Below are 22107 nucleotides of genomic sequence, written 5' to 3'. Positions count from 1 at the left end.
GGAACCCTTCTCTGAGGAGAGGGGTTAAAAATAAAGCGAAACTTAAAGCTCCCCGCACCCGGCGCCGCCTCAGCTCGCTCCGCCAGGGGACGCCCTGCGGCCGCCGCCGCTCTTGAGGCCGGGCGGGCGGGCGGCCCTTCCCCGCGGGCCGTGCCGGGCCGGGCCGTGCCGGCTGCCCCGAGCCGCTGCCCGGGGCGGGGCCGTACCCGCCGCCCTCCCGCCATGAGCAGCGGGCAGGCCGCGGAGAGGGCCCCCGCCGTCTCGGCGGTGCCCAGGCTGCTGTCTGCCCTCTTCTACGGGACGTGCTCCTTCCTCATCGTGCTGGTCAACAAGGCCCTGCTCAGCGCGTACAGGTGAGCGCCCCGCGGCTCGGCACCCCCAGGCGGTGAAGGTCGCGGCCCCGCAGCTCTGTCAGTGGCCGGCAGCTGCCAGCAGTGATCCTGCTTCTGGTGCTGGCGGTCACACTGCCGTCCTGGAAGCACCTCTCTTTTATAGGGTAGCCAGAAATGAGAGCTGAGCCCGAGAAGATCTCTGAATTGTAAAAACACCGCCTTTGGCGTGGTGGGGAGGCAGTCCCGAACGGAAGCAGGGACCTGCAGCTGGGAGCTGTTGGCCAGTAGTGTCCTTTGCTTAGTTTGCTTCGTTTCTGCTCTCTTTTAGCTCACGGTGGGTTAAGAACAGACACAAAATTAAACACACAAAAAAGGAAAAAATGAATCTAGCTGTTACTTTCTAACATGTAAGAGCGTATATTGCATCTCCCAGAAATGATCTATGAGGAAACTTATGGTTTTGTTTGCTAGTGGTTTTCATCCTACAGTCTGCAGCTCCCTGTAAATCCCTGGTGTACATCTGGCACGTCCACAAACGATAATCAAAGACAGCATGGCCACCACGACACCTGAATTTTGTACAACGAGCTCACAGCATTGCTGGGAGCTTCTAAGGCTCTACAAGACCAAAAAGATTTGGAGAAACCTGTGTAGTACACATGAATGAAGTCTTCACAGTTAGGTGTTTCAGATATAAGTACAAACTAGAGTTTAGATGTCACATGATTATAAAGTCCTGTTTCTTCTGCTCTTTTTTTTTTTTTTTTTTTTTTTTTTAATCTGCTAATACCTGTTTCCTGGAACCTCTTTCACTGCTGACAGTTTTTCTCCTTTATTTGTGTTATGACTCCAGTGTCCCTAAGGCCTTCCTGCTGTGCTTCAGGGTGTTTCTTTTGTTAACGCCTGTCCCTGTGTTCCCGTCCCAGTGGTGCTCACTGGAGAAATACAGCGCGCCAAGCAGCTCTTGGTGGCCTCTGTGCTAAATCACTGCAATCTCAAGGAATTTGTGATAATGGAAAATTACAGAGCTTACTGAGAAGGTACACCCCTTGTTGGGCATTTGTTTGTACAGGTGTGCACAGAGAATGAAACAGATTTTATTTCAGATTCCCTAGATGCAGATTTGTGCGTGACCATCCCTGACGATGCAGTCCAGCAAAATGCTGCATGGCTCCTTGGAGGAAGCAACGGTTTGTTAGGTCTGGGGAGCTCCTTGGCACCTGAGGTTTCCAGTCAGAGAGGCTCCAGACATGCTGGTTATGGCATAAAGCAGACAACCGTACTAAATTATTTGTTTGAATTTCATTATGCATGCAAAAAATTAGCCGTTGCTATTGTTTTTTTTGTTTATTTTTTATTTTTTTGCTATGTAGATTTAGGGGGAAAAATGGAGACTCTCAAATTCTTGGGATGTCGTAAAGTTTCTGCTTTCTTACTGGTCAAGCATTTGTGGTCTGAGCAGGAGCCAACCAAAAGAGTACAGTAGGAATTTAGCCATTTTAGCAGCCAATAGATATTTCTCCAACATTTACATAGGATTTTTTTTTTACAAGTACATATTGTTAGTGTGTTTGGACTGTGGAGATAAGCTTCCAGGTTAGGGCAAGTGCAAGAGGTTTCGCTTATTGCACAGTGTATGTGAGGCCACTCAAAAACTTATGCTTTGTTAGAGTTCTCCAACTATGTAATCTTCACTCAAAATACACCAAAACTAATGAGCTCTTTAGAACTGATCAGCAATGCCTATGCAGTATTGTTTGTACGTGGCTTGTATTTTGCTGCACAAATACAATATTAAGACTCCAGTAAGTGTTGCAGGTCCTGAGCTCTTTTGAAAGACTGGTTGGTCATCCACATGTACTAAATTTAAACACCTCTTTTATTGTTGTTGCTTTTGGGTTTGGTTTTGCTGGTGCTGGTTTTTTGTTTGTTTTTGCTTTCCTCAGTTTTAAATGTCTGTTTGTGCTTTTCAGCTTCCCATCACCAATGTTTCTTGGAATTGGACAGGTATGTTCACAACTAAGCATTCTACATATACTTACTATTTTGTAAGTTAAAGTGTTGTTAACATCGAGATACATCTTAGGGGGGAAATCTCTATTATACTGCACTGCTTCTTTTGTTAGATGCACTGCAAGGGTACTTTGTTTTAGTGAGATGGAGGAAATTTCAGTCCAAGTCAAAAATATTGGCTAGGAAGAGTCACATAAAGAACTGGAAATGACATTTATTTTCTCTAATAGAACTCAGCAGTTAAGAGATACGGCCCCCCATACTGTCAAGATTGCTACCAACGGCCTAGATGCTTTTAGAGTCCTGAAGCATGTGTGGAATATGTGTAGAGGCACTGCCTCCCTCTACCTGCAGACAAACAGTATTTCCTTATAAATTTCTTCCACGTTCTCCATCAGTTTTCTGGCAGGACTACCATACACTTTTGGTTCTTAGCTGCCTTATTAGCTCATGGGCAAATTGCAGTTCCTCAGCAGAAATACTTGCTGTTGTAGTTAGGCATCGTAGTAACACCAAAGTTCAAGGATTCATGTACAGGGTCCATAAAAAGGGAGTGTGTGACCCTGCAAAGGGATGGCTCGGAAAGATAGAGATTTATCTCAAACATCATTTAGGCAGATACATTTAAAAGAGAGGATTTATTTTCTGCCAAAGTTACAAGCTAAGGAAGAGGGGAAAACAGGCAAGTCTGACATCTCTGCTGCATAGTGCTGAAGAGAGTAAAAGGTCTTGTAAAGTTTGCTGTATGAGAGGGGGAGAAAGAGAAGGTTTGATACATTCAGACTGCTCAAACAACTGTACATCTTTGGAAAGCTCATGTTTCAGTGGAAGCCAAAGAATAGAAATACTTCATGTTAAAGGCAATGGTATGGCCTTTCTTCTTTGCAGAACCTAAGACTCAATGCCACTCCTTTGTTTTATTTACGAGTTCTTCCAAGATTTCCCTAAATGCTTTGAAAAGAGCATGTAACATGATATAATGCTTCAGTCACTAGAACATGACTCCACCCTGTCCTTGTAGATAGACAATTATTTTATGTTTTGTATTTAACATTTAATTTAACATTCTTTTCCTCCCTGTCACCAGAATTAAAGTCTTACAATGTGTGAAGGCTCAAATACTCTCCTTCATTCTCACCATGCCTTTATTACTTACTGTTCACTTTGCCAATAGACTGATCAATTCATATCCCCACCCCACCAAAAAAAAAAAAAAAAAAAAAAAAAAAAAAAGCTGTAGGAGTGGTTCCTCAGACTAAACAACATTCTGTGTGAAGAGAGCATGATTATGCTGGGATCATCATCCTAATTTTCTTGGCTCCTTAATATGCACATTTTTTTTTCACAAGGTACAACTTTTTTTTTTTTTTTTTTGAGCCATAAACCTTAGCTTATATATATTGTACTTTAAATAAATAACAAGAAAAATCAATGAGAATAAAAAGTTACTCCAGTTTATTCACTACATGCTGTGCTGTTGAAAGAAGCACCTAACATCTGTCTATTGCTCTACAGTTACCTTAAAGGAGCTATAGTGAGGTGAGGATCAGCCTCTTCTCCCAAGCACCAAGTGATAAGACAAGAGGAAGTGGCCTTAAGTTGTGCCAGGGGGGGTTAGGTTGGTTACTGGGAAAAGTTTCTTCAGTGAAAATGTTGTGAGGTATTGGAACAGGCTGCCCAGGGAAGTGGTTGAGTCACTGTCCCTGGAGGTCTTCAAGAAACATGTAGATGTGGTGCTTAGGGACATGGTTAACTGGTGGACTTGGCAGAGCTAGGTTAAAGGTTGGACTAGGTGATCTTGGAGTCTTTTCCAACCTGAATGATTCTATGATTCTGTCAGATACATAGATTTTGTCTTTAAAGCAGTTCTTTCATCATACATTATGGTTTTGTTCTTACATTACTTTTTTTTTCTTTTTATTTAGATGGCGGCCACTATACTTATCTTGTATATATCAAAATTAAATAAGATTATTCACTTTCCTGACTTTGACAAAAGTATCCCTGTGAAGGTAAGCATTACCTAGGGTGTGATAGTAGTAAGAAAATGTTGCCTTCTGTAGTGGCTTTCTGCAAGTCTTGAAAACTGTTTTCTTAATGAGACAAGACACGAAAGGAGAACAGAAAACAATTTTGGATTTTTAATCAAATGTGATTATCTGCATCTTTGTTTCATTCAATATTGGATTAGATGATTTCCATTTCATTGCAGTATTCTTGTCTTCTGTCTGCAGAGAAATGTACTGTAATTTGGTATGCAATAAATGGGACAGGATGCTGTACTTCATACAGCTGCATTAACTTTCCCAGGTTCCTGAAGTACTTTGTTGAATGTGTACAGCTCCCTGCAGGATCAGTGAGAGATCTATAAGAGTGTCTATAAGAGCAAATTTTGATCTAGTACACTACATGAAGAGAGAAGTGCTGCTTGGAAATTTGAATGGGGCGTGTAATATAGCAACAGAAAAAGAATATATCAGAGACCAAAAAACCAAACAGCAGTTTTCTCCAAGTGTAAGATTTCAGCATAACAGGAGGTGTCAAAATAATGCTCATCAAAAACACAACAGGTGCTAGCTGCATGATGCATTCCTTAAGTGTGTATGGTCCAAAAAGGCAGGATAGAGAGAGTATGAAGGAGTATCTTATATTATCTCAAATTGGGAGTTAGGATGTGAAATGACTACAGAAATGATCCTTCTAGATCTTTTACAACCATGTGCAAGACTGCTAGAGCTTTTGTTTATTTATTTATTTATTTTAATGCATAGGTCTGCATATTTATGTCTTGTTGCAGAATATTGGTCAGTATTTGCTCAGAGAATTAGTTCCCAGGCCTGCTGCTGCAGAGCTCAGCTATCCTAGCTTTTCAAGCCAGCATCTCCATTGCAGAATCTTGTTTTACTGGCAGTGTGCAGTTTACTGCGATGCTGTGTGTTCTTAATGCATGTTGAAATCACTGGGGTTTCCACACTTAGAAATCTTGTAGGAATAAATATCTGTGCTGTTGCTTATAAGATGGACGATCCTTTTTTTTTTTTTTCTTAATATGAATGAAGAAGGTTTCCCAGTGAGTAGTTCTGAATTCCACTTATCAAAAACTTTTTTAGACCTTGAGAAATTTATTCCCTCTGCATCCTCTATCAATCCCACTACTCTACTTCCCTGCCATAACCCCTTTACATTAATGTGAGTTCAAGGGCACTAAAAAAGTATAGCATCCTTTTTTCTTTGTCCTAATAATATCTATCCTTTGGAAGACTTTCCTGGATATGCAGGGAGTGGTAAACACTGCAGCATCCAGGACTTGCACGTTGCTTTTAGTGCTGGATATGGCGAGTCACAGTGAGTGAGCTGGACCTGTCATGTTGATTTCTTTGCTTTTTAAAACACTGTTTGATTGATCTTTTAGCCTTTGACAGCTTTTGCTTTCATTGACACTAAGATTGTTGTTGCTTTTGACTCCTGAATGGTCTCAATGCTTTCAGTTAGTTTTAAAGTAGCAAAGTGCTTGCTTTTGCAAGAAAACTTTGGAGCTCTTGAAAAACCTTTTAAAGTAAATATTTCACTGATCTTTCATGATAAGTTGATAGCAATTTTTCTTTGACAACTGATGACTTCAGAGAAACGAAAACGTAATGTCAGCTGTGTTTTCGTCCTATACAGAGACAGATTTCTACATAAAAGCCTGCTGAAGAGGTAGTATATAACAAAATATTTGCGAGTTCATGTTGATGGGGGAATATTTATTATGTTACTGATACTCCTTTAACTTTGAATTCTCAACTTTAGATAACTATAGCTACCTTTAACTGTACTTTACTCCTCTTTGATGTAAAGAAAGGCAGAATTTTTAACATAGGTAAAATGCAGCCCATTCTTGTATGTTTTCCTAGCACACGCAGCTTTGAGAAGACGTACACTGTGACAAACACAGTGTCTCCCAGCTCACATGTATAGGCACACCAACACCAGCTATTAGACACACACGGACAGGGGATGTGTTTTGGCATTTCAGTTCCACTTGACTGATAGCAAATGGGATTAGATGTGCACACTACCTTTGTCCCTATTGATTACTTTGGCTGCTTTTAATCTTCTGCAATTTTTCTGCAGTGGGAAAATGACAGCTTTGAATTGCAGCTGACTATTGCATAGAGATCCGTGACTCCTTGCATGTTTTCTAAAGGCTCTGAAATTCTATTATTGTTTCTCAGTATTGAGTTATGGCCCATATATTTCTGTGAGAGTCAGTCTCATTATGCTAGAAGACAGAAATGGTAAAGCTTGATTTACACCTAAATATTTATCTTTCATTTCTAGTGTCTCACATAGCGTAATTCATTAGGTAGATCTAAAGTAATGTATCTTCCAGAGATACTAATTTATGTGAGGTACCTAGAGAAACATGAAATATTTATAGCTTCTTTTTTTTTTTTTTTTTTTTTTTCTTTTAAATTCAACTTGCTCTCTTGCTTATTGTGTTACTGCTGTTAATATTACTTCTGTATGTAAAATCCAAACATTAGGTATTAATCTGAGAGTGACAGTAATTAAAATAAAATTGATTAAAAGTGACTCTAAATAGGTTCTCGGTCTCGTTAGAGATAAATAGGTACTGTTCCAGTGAAATCAGTGAAGCTGTGGTCTCAAATGGTCACATGAAGAAGAGCTGTAGATCAGTTTGCAGCACAGTTACATTTTTCCCCCTTAAAACAAAATCACCTTCTTTATTGCTAAAACTTGCTAAACCACATCTAATACTACAGTTCTCAAATTTTATCAATTAAAGTTTCTGAACAGTGCTTCAAAACATAATAATCTGAGTTGTGCTTTTAATTTTATCACAGTTGTTTCCTCTGCCTCTGATTTATGTTGGAAACCACATAAGTGGATTATCAAGTACCAGCAAACTCAGGTATAGTAAATAGAAGTTATAATACACTGGCTTTTACCCTTTATTTTGTGGGGGTAAAAAGCACTGAAGAAAAGCGTTGCGTAGGGACTTCAATGCAAACGATGTCTGTCTGTCTAAATACCAGATACTACTTTAGTATCTTACAGTACTATAGTAACTTACCCAAGCATCTGACCTGTTTACAAGTTGTATGCTTCTTTTAAGGGACGCAAAAAACAAAATCACAATAGTCCTCTGTGACAATGAGAGTGCTTTATATATTTTCAGGGTCCTCTCCCCTCATACTCCAGTGTCATTTTTCCTGGGTGATCTATTGACAGGGCTTGAAAACTCTTTTTTGAAGGAAGAGGGATGTGGGGAAGATTTGTATCATGATGTTTTTGCAGGTTATTTAAGACATACCACGAGACGGATAAAACACTGTGGAGTGGTAGTGGCGGTGTTCCCCTGCTAAGCACAAAGAGCTGGCTGTGGTTTGGGTTGGAAGGGACCTCAAAGCCCACCCAGTTCCAACCCCCTGCCATGGGCAGGGACACCTCCCACCAGACCAGGTTGCCCAAAGCCCCATCCAGCCTGGCCTTGAACACCTCCAGGGATGGGGCATCCACAGCTTCTCTGGGCAGCCTGTGCCAGGGCCTTACCACCCTCTGAGTGAGGAACTTTTTCCGAATCTGTAATCTAAATCTAGCCTCTTTTAGTTTAAAGCCATTACTCCTCGTGCTATCACTACCCTCCCTGACAGAGTCCACCCCTAGCTTTGCTGTAGGCCCCCTGGTCCATGAGAGGTGCTTCCATGCTAGTGCTATAGAAGTATAAACTATGTAGAGGAACTGCTGTAGGAGATTGAATGACATTTTTTCTATGGAAGAGGAGTGCAGAATCATAATGGGTGTTGCAGTATTTGAGATCACTGCAATGCCTTTGCAGCTGTTTCTTGTATGTTATTACAGGCTACCGAGGATTTGAGTAAGGAGCATTTAGTAAGCTAAACCAAAACTGAGAATTTTGTAGCTTTTAAGCATATCATAACTTTGAGATACTGGGAGAGAGAATACATTGCTTTTTGTCTGAAGAATTAATTTTATTCCACTAGCAACGCTGGGCACCTGATTCTGCAACACTTTGTTGCGCACACTCTGAAATTGTTCCTCTGAAGTGTCTGTTCAGGCAAACATAATGCCTTCAGCAGCACTGTTCCTGGGAGTGTTTTAGCTGGTGTGAATATGGAAGTAGTTTCAATTCTGTGGAAGTTAGGTTTGTGGGTTGTTCTTCCCCTAACTGTAATTTTAAATTTTAAAAGCCTGCAACCTGCAGGTGATCCTATGCATAATTTCAAAATGTCTTTTTCAAAGCATCCAAAGTCAGTGTTAGGATTTGTAGTGTTTATTAATGCAGTTGCTAGTGGTTATCTTAAACAGAGGATTAATTGGTCCAGATGGCCAAGCTGTCAGACTTCTGAAGTGTCATATGTAAGTGTTTTCTCAAATTAGTCAGAAAGGTTTCCAACTGTATCACTTCATGCAGACTAACAGTATGTTGTTCCAAAGTAGCAATTTGTTTGACAGTTTGTTTGATAGGATCCACCTTTCATGATTCTTGTACATTCTGCTTTCTTCTTAGGGATTTATTTTACTTTTTTTGAAAGTACAGCTTGTTTACCAAGCATGTTTGCTTTGTGTTTTATCTTTGTTATGTGGTTTCACAGACAGCTTTATTTCTTGTCCTTTATGCTTACAATAGAAATGATTGTTGCTTACCCTGCCTGTGATTTCTGTAGAAAGATTTATTTCACAGGGACTATGTTAAGTAGAAAATAGCCCTTATGTTCAATTTCAGTGGTGTGGAGGGACTTTCAGTTGCAAATTGTTCTACGAACTGGCAAACCTTGTTATTTTCAATGATTTGGTTATCTAATCTGCCTCTAGTGTCAGACTGACATTTTTATGTATGGTAAGTGGTTGGGAATTTGTTTTGCTTGCTTGTGGCTGGGGTAGTTGTTTCATCCTCTGCTTCCTAAAACTAGGTAAGAATTATAACATAAAAATGGTATTAATTTGAAGCTGTGCTTGGGTTTTTATTAATTTATTATTTATTTATATTAGTTCATTTATTATTTATTTATTTATTTTGACAGTTTGCCGATGTTTACAGTGCTCAGGAAGTTTACCATTCCACTTACATTACTGCTGGAAATCATCATACTTGGGTGATTTTATTTTTTTTTCATTTTAAGATACCTTTATTTGAGATCATATCAAATAGATTATGTGTGGCATCTCATCAGGATTCTGAACGAGTGATTTTTACTGTCAGACAGAGAGAAACAAAGGAAGTGGTTTTATGTAACTTTTACTTGAAGACATAAATACACCGTAGTGAACACAAGAGAAAAAGTGTGCGCTTTTCACAACTCATTCTCTTGACTGTTGCGCAGGAATCAAGTAAGTGATCCGTGACTCAGATACTTTTTTTAGTGAAGACAGATCATTATGTCTCAAAACAGTGATGATAGTATGGTATTTCGCTTATGCAGAGTAGCTTGATGAGTCAAATCTTAAAACATGCCAGCTTAGTGAAGAAAAATATGTGCTGTTAGGTCAGCAAACTCTTTAATTATGATTACAAGTTATCTTAAATGAGAAATTAAGAACTTTCTGCTAATGCAGCTTGGATCGCTAGTTTCAAGTGTACTGACTTGGAAGAATAGGAATATAAATCTGTAATGCTTTTTCTTACCTCTAAAGTTTTACCCAGAAGGCATGTGTTTGGATGAAACTAGGTCAGAAGGGGAAAAACAGCTTGCTGAAGCAGTATCCAGGCAACACGAGAGTGATGGCTGGGGAAAAGCTTTTCAAAAAGCCCCCAGTTAGATAGTCATCTCCTTTTGGTTGAAGTATCTCCTTTTGGTGATCAAAATCAATTTGAGTCATATTTGGGGGAACACCTAGATTTTTTTCTAATTATATATTCTCACAGGAAAAGCAGAAGTTTCTATCTTCTGTTGGCCTGAGGATTATCTCAAGCAAGTGAGGAAAATGTGAGTCAGTGAGGCTGCAGGATTCCTCCAGGAGCATTATGCCTTTTTTTTTTTTTTTTTTTTTTTTTTTGGATGAATCTTTTCTCAGAGGCCTGCTCAGAGCTGGGGGCTGGCCTAAGAGACATGGGAAGGTCTGTAAGATGCGTTGCAGCATGTGTCTTACAAAAATGTTTGAGACATTTCTAAATAAAGAAAAGTCCCTATAAGAGGTAAGATAGTTTTATGGGATGCTTTGCCCTACTCTGTGTCAGCACTGATGTAGGCATACTGAAGAATATCATAAGCTTCTGTGCTTTCCACTCCAGATGAAAATCTTGTTTGATTTCTAAAATAACCCAAATAGTCTGCTCTTCAGCATTTTCCCCATGAAAGGTGAGATGACAAATTGCACAAGAGATATGTAGTGATTTTTCTTTTTTAAATGACTTGAAGATACTGAAATATGTCCCATATGAACACCAGTATAGGATAGGTTACAATTTACTCTAGTACCGATACTTTAAACCCTTAATCTTTACTATAAAAACTGTCTAGTAGTGGAGTACCCATGATGTTTTTATGATCTCTGCTCTCAGTGCCAAAATCTGACAGTTTGGGCCATAACTTCTCATCATCAACCACATTGCTTCTGTAAGGTTTTCAGGACTGTGCCCTGCTGTTAAATATATTGTGATTACTAATTGCTTTGGAACATTTCAGTCAGAGAGACACTTAATCTCCTCTTCAACTAATGAAAATGTGAACTGTCTAATTTTGTCTACAGGAAACGTTACCCGCTGAGCATTATCATCAGTGTATTTGCCATCATTCTTGGGGCTTTCATAGCAGCTGGGTAAGGTTTTCATTTATGAAATGTGTTTTCGTTTTGTTTCATAACATAACAGAAGTCATGGTATGAGAGGAGGGGCAACAGGAGGAGTTTCTTCCTTGTTAAGTGCCAAATGACCCTAGGTCGATGCACGTACTCTGAATGAAGTTGACTTGGATAACCTCTCTACTGACATCATTGGGAGGTGCAGGAGTACAAAGGGAAAGATTGAACTCCAGCTGGAAGTATTTGGGTGCTTCTTTTTCCACCCCTAGCTTTTCTGTGTTTGCAGATTCATAAACATAGCCGGTTAAACTGTGTGAGAAACACTGCCTTTGTGTTCTTTTGGTTGTCAAATTTTGTTTTGAGTTAGAAGTCTACTTTTTTATCACTTAGAGCAAGTTCAAATATGAGATATATTCACAAAGTACTTATCTGTTAGTCTCCCATGTTTTCTTCTTGTTCAAAAATTCACTTACTTAAATGGAAATATAATGTTTGTTTTTTTCAATTTTTGGCTTTACTGTGTACAAAGGTAAATAATTTCCATGTGGTGTGACTTGGATAGAGCCATGTCCTATTAAATAAATTACACTATATCCATCAGGTAACTAGTCAAAACAGAAAGGATGACAATATGTCTGGTCTGACTGTAAAAAACAAATAGATTTTATTCCATAGCTACATTTTTGTGTGAAAAGAAGTAGATAAATATGCTCAGAAATAATTGAACAGGTTGTCATGTTTGAGACAGACGGAATTTTTCACAGAATGAAAACTGAACTTTTCCTGCTACTTCTGTACTGCGTTCTGGGAGCTCTCTGATGACTCATTTGTGATCATCCTGTGACTGGAGAAATAGAAAGTACCTTGACATGCAAAGGAAATTGAAAGCAAAGCCTGTGTCTTGAATGATTTCTCAAGATTTACATTTCCTCATTTACGGTAGTTCTCTAGTTAGGCAAGGTAGTATTACACAGTATATAATATTTGTTTATTTACAACATAATGTATCTTTTCCAGGTCTGATCTGTCTTTTAATGTAGAGGGCTACACCTTTGTATTACTAAATGATATCTTCACAGCAGCAAATGGAGTTTACACAAAGCAGAAAATGGATCCAAAGGTAAATGAGGGGGTGATTAGGTTGAATTTAACATTTTGACAATATGGTTACTTAGTATATGACTTTATGAACATGCTGTATGCACTAACAAATAGTTTTATTTGCTTTCATATTTCAGTTGATAGGTGAATATATGCATCATTAATACAGAACAGCCTGGGAAAAAAACTCATAATGAGTGTCTGAGAACAGGCCTAAATAAGCAGCATGTTTTATTTTCTCTCAGGTCTTTTAGGCAAATTTTGTGGAGACTATAATGTTGCTTTTGTTTAAAAAAAATCAAAGACAAAAGCAAACTGTGTACCTGTAAGCGTGATTTATATGTAAGGATATAATTATTTGACTAGAAACACACTTTTAAGTGACATTTATGTAAAATAAACCTGTGGGGAGGATCAGAGACCTGTCCAGTTTAAGTCAGCCATCGCAACTGATATCATTGTAGGCTATCCAAAAGCAAGTCTAAGTTCAGCACCAGTATGCCAAAGAATTAAGTGATACCTTGATACATTATATGCTATATAAATGCCGAGCAGACTACTCTTTAAGTTTGGTGCCATGAAAACATACCAAGTCATAGCAAAAAGCAGTCTTTGAGATGGTGAATAGAGGTTTTGTCACTGACTTTTATGGGTCATTCTGTACAGTGGAAATATGTGTCTTTTAATAATCTCAGAAGTTGCACTGAATCCAGACCCTGCATTTTTCTTTGAGAGCAGCACTTAATGGGCTCACAGGTTTCTGCAAAATACAGGGTTTCATTTTAAAGCAACAACTAAGCAAGCTGCAGAGATTTGCTGAGTAGTATGACTGAATCTGGAGGAAGGGAAGAGGCTCTTTTTTCATTCCTCTGAAATTCCTCCACTGCCTTTCTGTCAAGCAAATTAACCTACAGAATGTATGGCACCCCTCAAGCTGCTTCAAGTTAAAGCAGTTACCAGTGACTGCGGGTGCTACATCTAGGAGTCAGGCTTAATTTTCCTGTTACACTGGCCCCAAGGAGCCACCTTGCCCCGTGCCTTTGGGGTGAATATGCACTAGCTGAATGCAGTCTAACACAAAGCATCTCTGGAGTGATGCCTTGGGAAGTTTATGGCTAGCTACTGCTGTAGAGAAACTTTTCAAGGTGTAGGAGAGCAGTAGTATTTTTTTGAGCATTCTAATTGACTGAAATGGAAGCTCATCTTAGTCTTAAACACCGAAACCAATGATCACAAACTTGTCTTTCAAATTGTAGTACATTACCTTCTAGCTGTTCATTTACAATAGTGTGAGAAGAATTGCCAGAGCAGTGTTTAGGTTTTTGCTCTCAGTTGTCTTGTATTTTCAAACACCGTGTTTCATTTTTCACAGGAGCTGGGAAAATATGGTGTCCTTTTCTATAATGCTTGTTTTATGGTGGTTCCAACAGTTATTATTAGCTTTTCTACTGGAGACTTTCAGCAGGTAGGCAGCAATATTCCATATATCAAACTGATAACAGTATTTTATTGTGGTTTTTTGTTGTTGTTGTTGTTGTTGTTGTTGTTGTTTGCTTGTTTTTTTTTTTTTTTTTTTTAAGGTTGTTAATTTTTATTAATTTATGTATTTATTGAGAGGTAATCCTACCTCCATGTTAGTGGTTAGTATTTGGAACTATGTGACTTGGACTTACCCTTTACAGATAAGAAAATGTAATTATTCACTCTAAGGAGAAGCTGAAGCTGCATGATAGGTCTTGTAGAGTCACTATTTAAAAGTAATGCATGACAGGGGACTCACAGCTAGAGCAAGTGGTTGAGAATCCAGCTGTACCATGTGGTTTGCCATGTTCTCTGAAAAGAGGCTGCAAATACGAACACCACATGATTTCCAGTTTTTCTCTCATTCTGATACTCAGAAGAGATTCTTGTTTAGTCTCAGTCTGGTTTAGTAACCTGCATGCTACACTCTCATCAGACTATAGCATAACTCTCCATAGGTAATTGTAGGACAGTAATACTGTAGGCAATATGTCCTGGCAAGTAAAGTAGCAGACCAGAAGATTTGTGCTCTTTTTCTGGCATCCTCACAGATTTGCTGAGTCACTTTTTCCTTACCTGTAAAAAAAAGTCTGAAGATTTGTATTCCCTTCTGGAATTCCTTGAGATTTGCCCCTGAAAATTGCTACAGAGCTTGTGGGTATCATAAATCATTCCAGTGTCCTTTCATTGCAAGTTGTTGTGCACGGAACACTCATGATTTTGTCTTCATGTTCTTTTAAGTCTGCTTTCACTGGAAAAATGGTCATTCCCTGAAAAATGATGTGATTGATATCTATTTTGTGTGAAATGCCTTCTTGTCATGTTAATCAGTTGTCTCTGAAGTTAAATGTTTCAAAAAGTTTCAAAAGTTACATAAACCTTTTGTAATTATATTATAAATCTAATATATTTTGTGATTTTTCACTTTTTCATATTAACTACATTGCATATGTGTTAACAGTTGGTTATACAGCTCACAATTCTCTCTCTCTCTTTTCTTTGTTTAAATAGGCAACACATTTCCAGCACTGGACAAATTTTTTATTTGTCTTTCAATTTCTTCTTTCCTGCTTGTTGGGGTAAGGACAAAGGGCAATCAAGCAAGACATTTTAATGACAGTGTTTCAAATTGCAAATCTCCATTGTAAAACTTACGAATAAGTTATGCTAAAAGTCAAAGAAAATGATTTTTCCCCCAGGTTTCTGTCTTTCTTTTAAAAGATTTCTAATCATGTAAATAACTGTTTCAGTCCTACTTCTGTTGTTGTCCTCACAAGTATCAAATGTCAACAAGATGACAGTTAGGTTTTTAATTTCTGTACTCAGTATCCCTCTGCTAGCCATTTATTCTGATTATCTGACTAATTCTATGCGGTTAATAGAATGTAAACACTTTAGTATAGAAACTGTTTAAGTACATTTGTTCTTTAAAGTACCTGGAAGAGCAGAGGGGACTCAGAAGTAATGAAACAATGCTTTGTTCCTCTTGGAACTGCCAAATTAAAGGAAGAATAAAAAAGTGAGTTGGGTCCTATTCTGCTCTTTCACATAGCACCATCCAAAGGGTCAAAATACTTTTACATATTGACATTTAAGAGGCACAGAGAACAGAAATGACTGCGCAAGAGCTCAAGCAGCTTATAGAAAGACTTCATTTTTTCAGCTTGTATTTTGAGTAATTTGTTTATGCACATAATTGACTTAAAGTACAGATCCACAAATCTTTTGGGGGAGATAGAACAAGTTGGCATGAAGATCTGAGCAGAATACTAATCCTTGAAAAATGTTGAACATTTGAAAGAATTGCTAAAATTCTGAGCTCCCTGGGAGGAACTTAAAACATTTTTTCTTTTATTTTCTTTAGGTTTCTTTTGATGTATTCTACTGTCCTATGCAGTCATTACAATTCTGCACTTACGACAACAGTAGTTGGTGCCATCAAGGTGAGTAATGGATTAGAAGATAATGCTGAAATAGAGCATTGTTTCAGCACTGATCCTGATTATGCTTTGAGCTGGAAACTCAAAATGAGGGCTAACACTGAGACACTGCTTGTGCCATAGCTGCATTTTTACATTTTGGAAATCCACACTAGAATGTCACCTTGTTTTCTTCCATTGAAATCATGTATAGATATACTCTAGAAAGCAACGTGAGTATTGATTTGGTTTAATTTTTCCTATAAGAGAAACTTGAGTCAGTTTTAGTTAAAAGATGTGCACTTAATCACATTTCATCAGGCACTGTCCCCTGCTGGTTTTCCTTTTCAAATTGCTTTGCATTTGTCAGGGTAGCCTAAGAAAATCCAATGCAAACCAATACAGACTAATCTATGTTCATTTGGGGTTTAATTTATTTTAATTGCTCCTGATCATAGGGTGCTCACAGATGAAAAATAATGGCTAAGCCATAGTAACAAATGTAGTAAGGAGTTTATTATCTTAACTTATGTTAACTGTTAAGCATTATGTTAACTGCTTCATCCTCTGTGTGGGAACTTGTACTCCAGCTGAACAAACTATTTCATTTTGGTTTATATAACTTCTGGCCAATTTGATTAACATTAAAACAAGCTTGTCTTAAAAACTGAACTTGGTGGCCTCATAGTCTATTTTCTGTAACCCAGATTAAACTGAATCCAGTGCAACTTCCTTTGTGTTGATGAGACCAGAGTGTCTGATCTGTAGCACCACTTTGTAGCCCAGTTTGGAAAGGAGCAGAAAGCTTAACTCAGAAGAGTTTTAGTAAAAGATGAAGTTTGTGTGGCTGTAGGCCAAATAACTACCAATATCCAAACTAGCTTATGTACAGGAATAAAATTCATCAGGGTGCTCTCTAGAGTGGGTGACTAAGGTAAACACTACCTCCAGCACAGCAAAATCCGCAAAAAGATGGTAGTTCTCTTTCTACAGTTGTTTGTGTATTTGTTTGTTGTTTTGTTTTGTTTTTGGAAAGCTGGTAAGAATAATCTAGTATCTCTTCCTTCGGGTCCTGAAGGTGTTCTTTCAAATTTTATATATTTGCTTTGAACCATTAATGTAGAGCAATGCTATTTCTATTTTCTGAACTATAATTGCTCTTTGAAATGCCTTGGTTTGCTTTAAAGTTGAGAAGCACTTCATGATTCAGTAGTCCCCAGCAGAAATCAGTAGAAATGATGTCATTGTTCAGGTTAGCTGTTAAAACATTTGAAACCAGCAAAGCACTGGTAAAATGATCACACAGTTCTACAGCTTTCCTTCTTTCTGCAGAGGGCAATTTCAGATTCCCAAAACTTGTTGGGGCTGGTAGTGGACTCTTTAACTTCAAACTGTGCCTGGCTTGAATTTGAGCCAAGTGCTTTCAGTGAGCTTTTAGTTGGCAAAGTAAGGAGGTAACCCTTTTAAAGCAATAGTAAAAAGCTTTTATTGTAACTTTAAAGCATACCTTTTTATGCTTGAGAACCTGAAACCTGGTATGAAGAAGTGGGATTTGAAATGAGACTTCCAAAGATTAAAAGAAAGTAAATTTTCAGAAAGTAGCCTTAGCTCCATTTTGCCTAGTGTCAGATAACTAATTTTCATATTGTTTGTCTTTTCAGAAAGTCACTCTCAATGCCTTGCCTCACATTTAGAAGATACACTGTTTTTATTTTCTGTTAAATTATCCATTATGATGACATCCCAGGAAACTAATTTGAGTACTAATTGTAGAGTGGCCAGCAACAGAGCATAGCTATTTCCTTAGAAAAGTAAATTAATTTATGTTCTTGGAGATGTCAATTGATTTCAATAAATTCATAGCTTTTGTTTTCTTTTCAGAATATATCCATTGCTTACATCGGAATGTTGATTGGTGGAGATTACATATTCTCTGTGCCGAACTTTATAGGCTTAAATATTTGGTGAGTAGAACTTGAATAGCCATTATTTGTTAAAGCTGAAGATTTCTCAGTGAGATACAATTTTATGTTTTGTTTGGTTTGGCCCTCTCGGGTGATGCAGTTTGGAAACAACCGGCCTGAGGAAGTACTGCCTCAGGATGTGAAATTCATTACAATTAGTTCTGTTTCTTCATATTTGTTTTCAGATACTGAATCTTATCACGGTAGGATCTTAACTATAGAAACATCCCTGCAGCTTTACTTTTTTTTTTTTTTTTTTTTTTAACTATCCTTTTTTTATGAGTAGTTTGGGACCTGATCAGTTCTGAGCTATAAGACTTCCAAGAGAAAAAAATAAAAAAGGGGTGTGGGAAACAAGAACATTGACTGAATGAGTTGTGTTCATTGAACATGAGTTACAATTCAGAGTTGTGATGGTTTGTGTTTTGATGAACTCTTGCACCTGCTTCTATGAATGTGTTGAAGCAGATGATAACTGATGACTCAGGGCTAGTTTCTGACATGGCTTACATAGTTCTCAGGCATTCCTAATTTATGGTAGCTGGCATTCCTTAATCCTTCGTAAGGACGAGTAAATACCTATAAACTGACCATATGTGCATACTTTATCAAGAACCTCTAAGACCTGTTTTCATTCTCTTTTCTTTAGTATGGCAGGAGGACTGAGATACTCATTCTTAACTCTCAGAGGAAACAGCAAGCCTACGCAATCTGGGGATGAAGAGAATGCACTTCTCGAGTCAAAGTGTTAGTCAAAATAACTGCTTTGAAGGAGATTGAGAACTTAAACAAGTATATGCTGGAACATATTAGGAATGAGGGGAAAAAAATCTACCTCAGTTAGGTACACAGATGTGCACACATCTCATTGGTTCGGAAGTAGTTTTGCACACCATATTTTTTACACATGGACAAGTTTAATTTTTACCTTTTTTTTTTTTTTTTTTTTTTTAAAAATGAGATAACTTATAGGAACAAATGCCATACATGAGCAAATCTCAAGTTGTGAATTTTTTAATTCACCTGGACTTTGGGGAATCTGTTCGTTCTGCCTCAGTTTCTGTCTCCTCATTGAGGAAAAACTCACTGCAAGGATCACAAGACTTGATACACCATTTCCTTGTGCCAAATGTAATCTTTAAAATCAGTGAAGAGACAAAAGATGCTTGTGGCTCAGAATGATTTCACCTATGCATTTGTCCTTGTATAAGTGACTGTAGGGTCAAAGAAGAGATGTGCCCCAAGATTGGTCTGTGTGTGTTGACTGAAGAACTCAGGATATGGCCTAGTGTGTTTGGTGAGCACTGTGTAGACATTCTCTCGCAATCTTTTTCTCATTCTCAGTAACATCACAGCATTCTGCTGCACTTGTCACTGTTGTGACAAGTGAATTGTCATAACTTTGCTGCAGCATCGAGGAAACAAAGAAACTGAGAGTGGCTCTTTTAATATTTAAAAAGATTATTTTTTTGTCTGAGCCTGTACCAAGCAGGTAATTTTGAGAGATAACAAAGGTAACTCTATTTTTGTTTAGGTACAGTCATCTTTTTATATCACAGTCCTCTTCTCCAATGTTTTGTCTATAGTTACTATTTAATGCTGCACAGAAATGATGTTACAAACTACAAGAGGGAAAACTGATTGATATATGGAAGTCTAACTGCTGTGTTTCAATGGGAATAAAGAATCTGCATCATATATATGCAGTGAAAGTTGTGAAAGTTTTTGGGGTACTAATTTATACTCAAAATTCAGAGCAGGTGATCAGGGCAAACCTGAGGGTTTGCTATATCAGGCAAGGTGAATCCAGTGGTTAAAAAAAAGTCTGGACTCCGATGGTTTCTGTTATTCTTTGGGACAATACAAGCACTGCTCTGTATCCTCACTTCCTTCTCTGAAAATACAGCTGATAGTGTTTACTTGCATTTCTGAGGTTGTCGTGTTTAGCCTTTGAAAACACCTTAGAAGCATTGCAGCGCTGGAGGACAGCAGAGCAATTAATCTTGTTGAAGTTTTCAATTCCATACAACCATGAGCCAAGATTTTTTTAAAAAAAATAGTCAAATCAAAAGAAGTTTTTGGAAGACCTTGACATGGAACCAGGATGATGCCATGACTTGTATCCCAGTTTGAATTAAAATACAGCAAAACCTGAAAGGCATTATGTGATGTGTTACACCTGAACGACCAGACTGGATTAAATCTAACAAACCAGAAGCTTCAGGGACTGCCTCTGCTGCCCACTGCCTGCATGGATTTGAATGGTAAGTGGAAGAGTGACTGCTGGTATTAGAAGTGTTTATTACACAGTCGAAGTGGAAACAGAAATCTGGGCTATACAGTTTCTCACAGTAGGCTATGAGATTGACTGGGGCTTTGGGCAGTCTGATCTAGTGAAAGATGTCCCTGCCCATGGAATGGGATGATCTTTAAAGGACCCTTCCAACTCAAACCATTCTGTGATTCTGTGAGATGTGACTTACATTGTCTACCTGTTGAAGAGCTGGGAAAGGGATGGGTTACTACATATATTTAAGAGAGATCTTTTGTTTTAAAGGATTTCCTATGTACTTAAAAAGCCTTCAGTATTTTGATTGTAATATTAACGAATACATAATGGCACCTACTAAATAAGTTTCCACAAAGGAACAGCTGTGTGCATTTCATTGATTAATATTTTGCTGTACCTTTTTAAATAGATACAGAGTGCAATTTCGATTAGTTTTTCATTTCCGTGTAAATGGACAATTGTAATGCTTTCAAGTACACATGTAGAACATAAATATTTGCTTTCTATAAGGTCAGCTTCTGAAGTTCTATAGTTGAAGAATTTTCACTAGTTCATTCCATGCTGTAGTGGAAATTATTTTATTTAATTTTTTATCTATATTACGACTTTGAATTCCTTCAGGCTTGGACTTACCTAAAGTACAGACCTGGCTCTCAGTCTTTTTGATAGTATTATTCAGAATGGTTAAAATATTAGGAATAATCATAATTAGGTATTATGTAGAAGAGCGTGCAAGTGAATGCATCCTTGCACAGATCAATTCAGCTTCAGTCACTTACTGTTTTTCTTCTGTATCTGCAGAGATAATATTCCAGTACATGTCCTGGTTGAAACTCTGGGAATATGGATTCAACCAGACACAATTTTTCATGTTAGAATTTATCCAATTACTGAAATGGCTAGTCAGAGCCTCCAGCTAAGCAATTATTTCTCTCAGTTAATAAAGTAGTAATTTAAAACTCATTTATCATACAATACATCTGTAGGTAATCCTGCTTCTTACTTTTCTACAGACTTCACATTAGCTTAATGTAATATTGCAACAGTTGTAAAACTATGACTTCTTTGCTGTGTGAAGCTTCAGTTTCTTTCTTTTGGAACAATTGAAAAATGGTTACAGAAAACATATTTAAGCACCAGTATGTGGCCTAGTTTTAAGAAATAATGGAGTGACTTCTGAAGGTCACATTCCCTTAAAAAAGTGCCTTATGGTCACATGCTGCTAGCTACAAAGCTTGATTTTCAGAACTCCCATACTACTAAAATTTAAGTTGTACAGGTGACAACATGTGTCTACAAGGAACTTAAGTATGGTAACACAAGAAGAAGATTAAAAAACTTCTGAAAGCAAGTTTAAATTAAGCAGTAACTGGGTTGGAAAGCAACATTGGAATGTATATTAACCTGTTCACTCTTGGTTTTATAGGATTGCTTAGCAGCAGACTAACAGTAATGGAATGAAATGAAGAGAGAGGAAGTACAGTGGCTGTCAGAAGAAGCTTTCTAGCCATGCAATGTGTAATGTCCTTGCAGTGATTCCTGTGAAAAGATAAAAGGACTACCTTGGGGAAAAAAAAATAGACTGGGCTGGATGAACAATTCCTTGAATTCAAAAGGACTGTTTTTGTTTTGTTTTGTTTTGTTTTGTTTTGTTTTGTTTTCTTGGATCTCTGCCTGATTTACAAGTATTAGGCCCAGCACAACATGTATTTCAGACTTGTAACCAGAGTCTCTGGAAAAGAAAATTGCAAGGGAGCGTGGGCAGAGCTGGAAGTGCAAGAGAGAAGACCTATAGCTGTGGACCTTGTGATTCTGTAGTCAAAAAAGGTGTTTTGGTTTGGTTTTAAAAATTTTATTTAAAGGAGGTATTCAGCACCATTGTTGCATATGAAAAGACATAGCACAGCTTGTTCAGATTTGAAGTTTTCCTTGTGTAGTGAACGACTCTTTGGGGAATTTGTGATTATATGTAAATATTTAGGAGAAATTTAGTATTCAGACCATTTTTAAGACTGGCCTTACCTGTGGAGTAAAACAAGGTGTTAAGGTATAGAAAACAGTATGAATTTTTAAGGCAGCTTAAATATCAGGAAACTGGATTGTTGTTATGATAGTAATGTTTTTTTTTTACATCATTTTGTTACAGTTAATGTCACATTCCTTGTGATTCAGACATCATCTTTTCTCTTTAATTCATC

General features: G+C 37.8%; 1 protein-coding gene across 1 annotated transcript; it reads left to right on the top strand.

Moving 5' to 3' along the window:
• The first annotated feature begins 110 nt into the window (after nucleotides 1–110).
• SLC35D2 (solute carrier family 35 member D2) lies at nucleotides 111–19764 on the top strand. Its single transcript, XM_035310416.1, has 12 exons — nucleotides 111–353; nucleotides 2306–2339; nucleotides 4271–4357; nucleotides 7196–7263; nucleotides 9398–9469; nucleotides 11064–11132; nucleotides 12132–12234; nucleotides 13588–13680; nucleotides 14748–14815; nucleotides 15601–15679; nucleotides 17537–17619; nucleotides 18269–19764. Exons 1-12 carry the CDS (start codon nucleotides 223–225, stop codon nucleotides 18369–18371), a joined length of 990 nt encoding a protein of 329 aa, XP_035166307.1. The 5' UTR covers nucleotides 111–222; the 3' UTR covers nucleotides 18372–19764.
• Nucleotides 19765–22107: the final 2343 nt, after the last annotated feature.

This window comes from Oxyura jamaicensis, chromosome Z (genome assembly GCF_011077185.1).
Source record: "Oxyura jamaicensis isolate SHBP4307 breed ruddy duck chromosome Z, BPBGC_Ojam_1.0, whole genome shotgun sequence".
NCBI classification, from domain to species: Eukaryota; Metazoa; Chordata; class Aves; order Anseriformes; family Anatidae; genus Oxyura; species Oxyura jamaicensis.
Note: the sequence above shows the minus strand (reverse complement) of the source record. Positions and strands in the feature narration are given on the sequence as shown.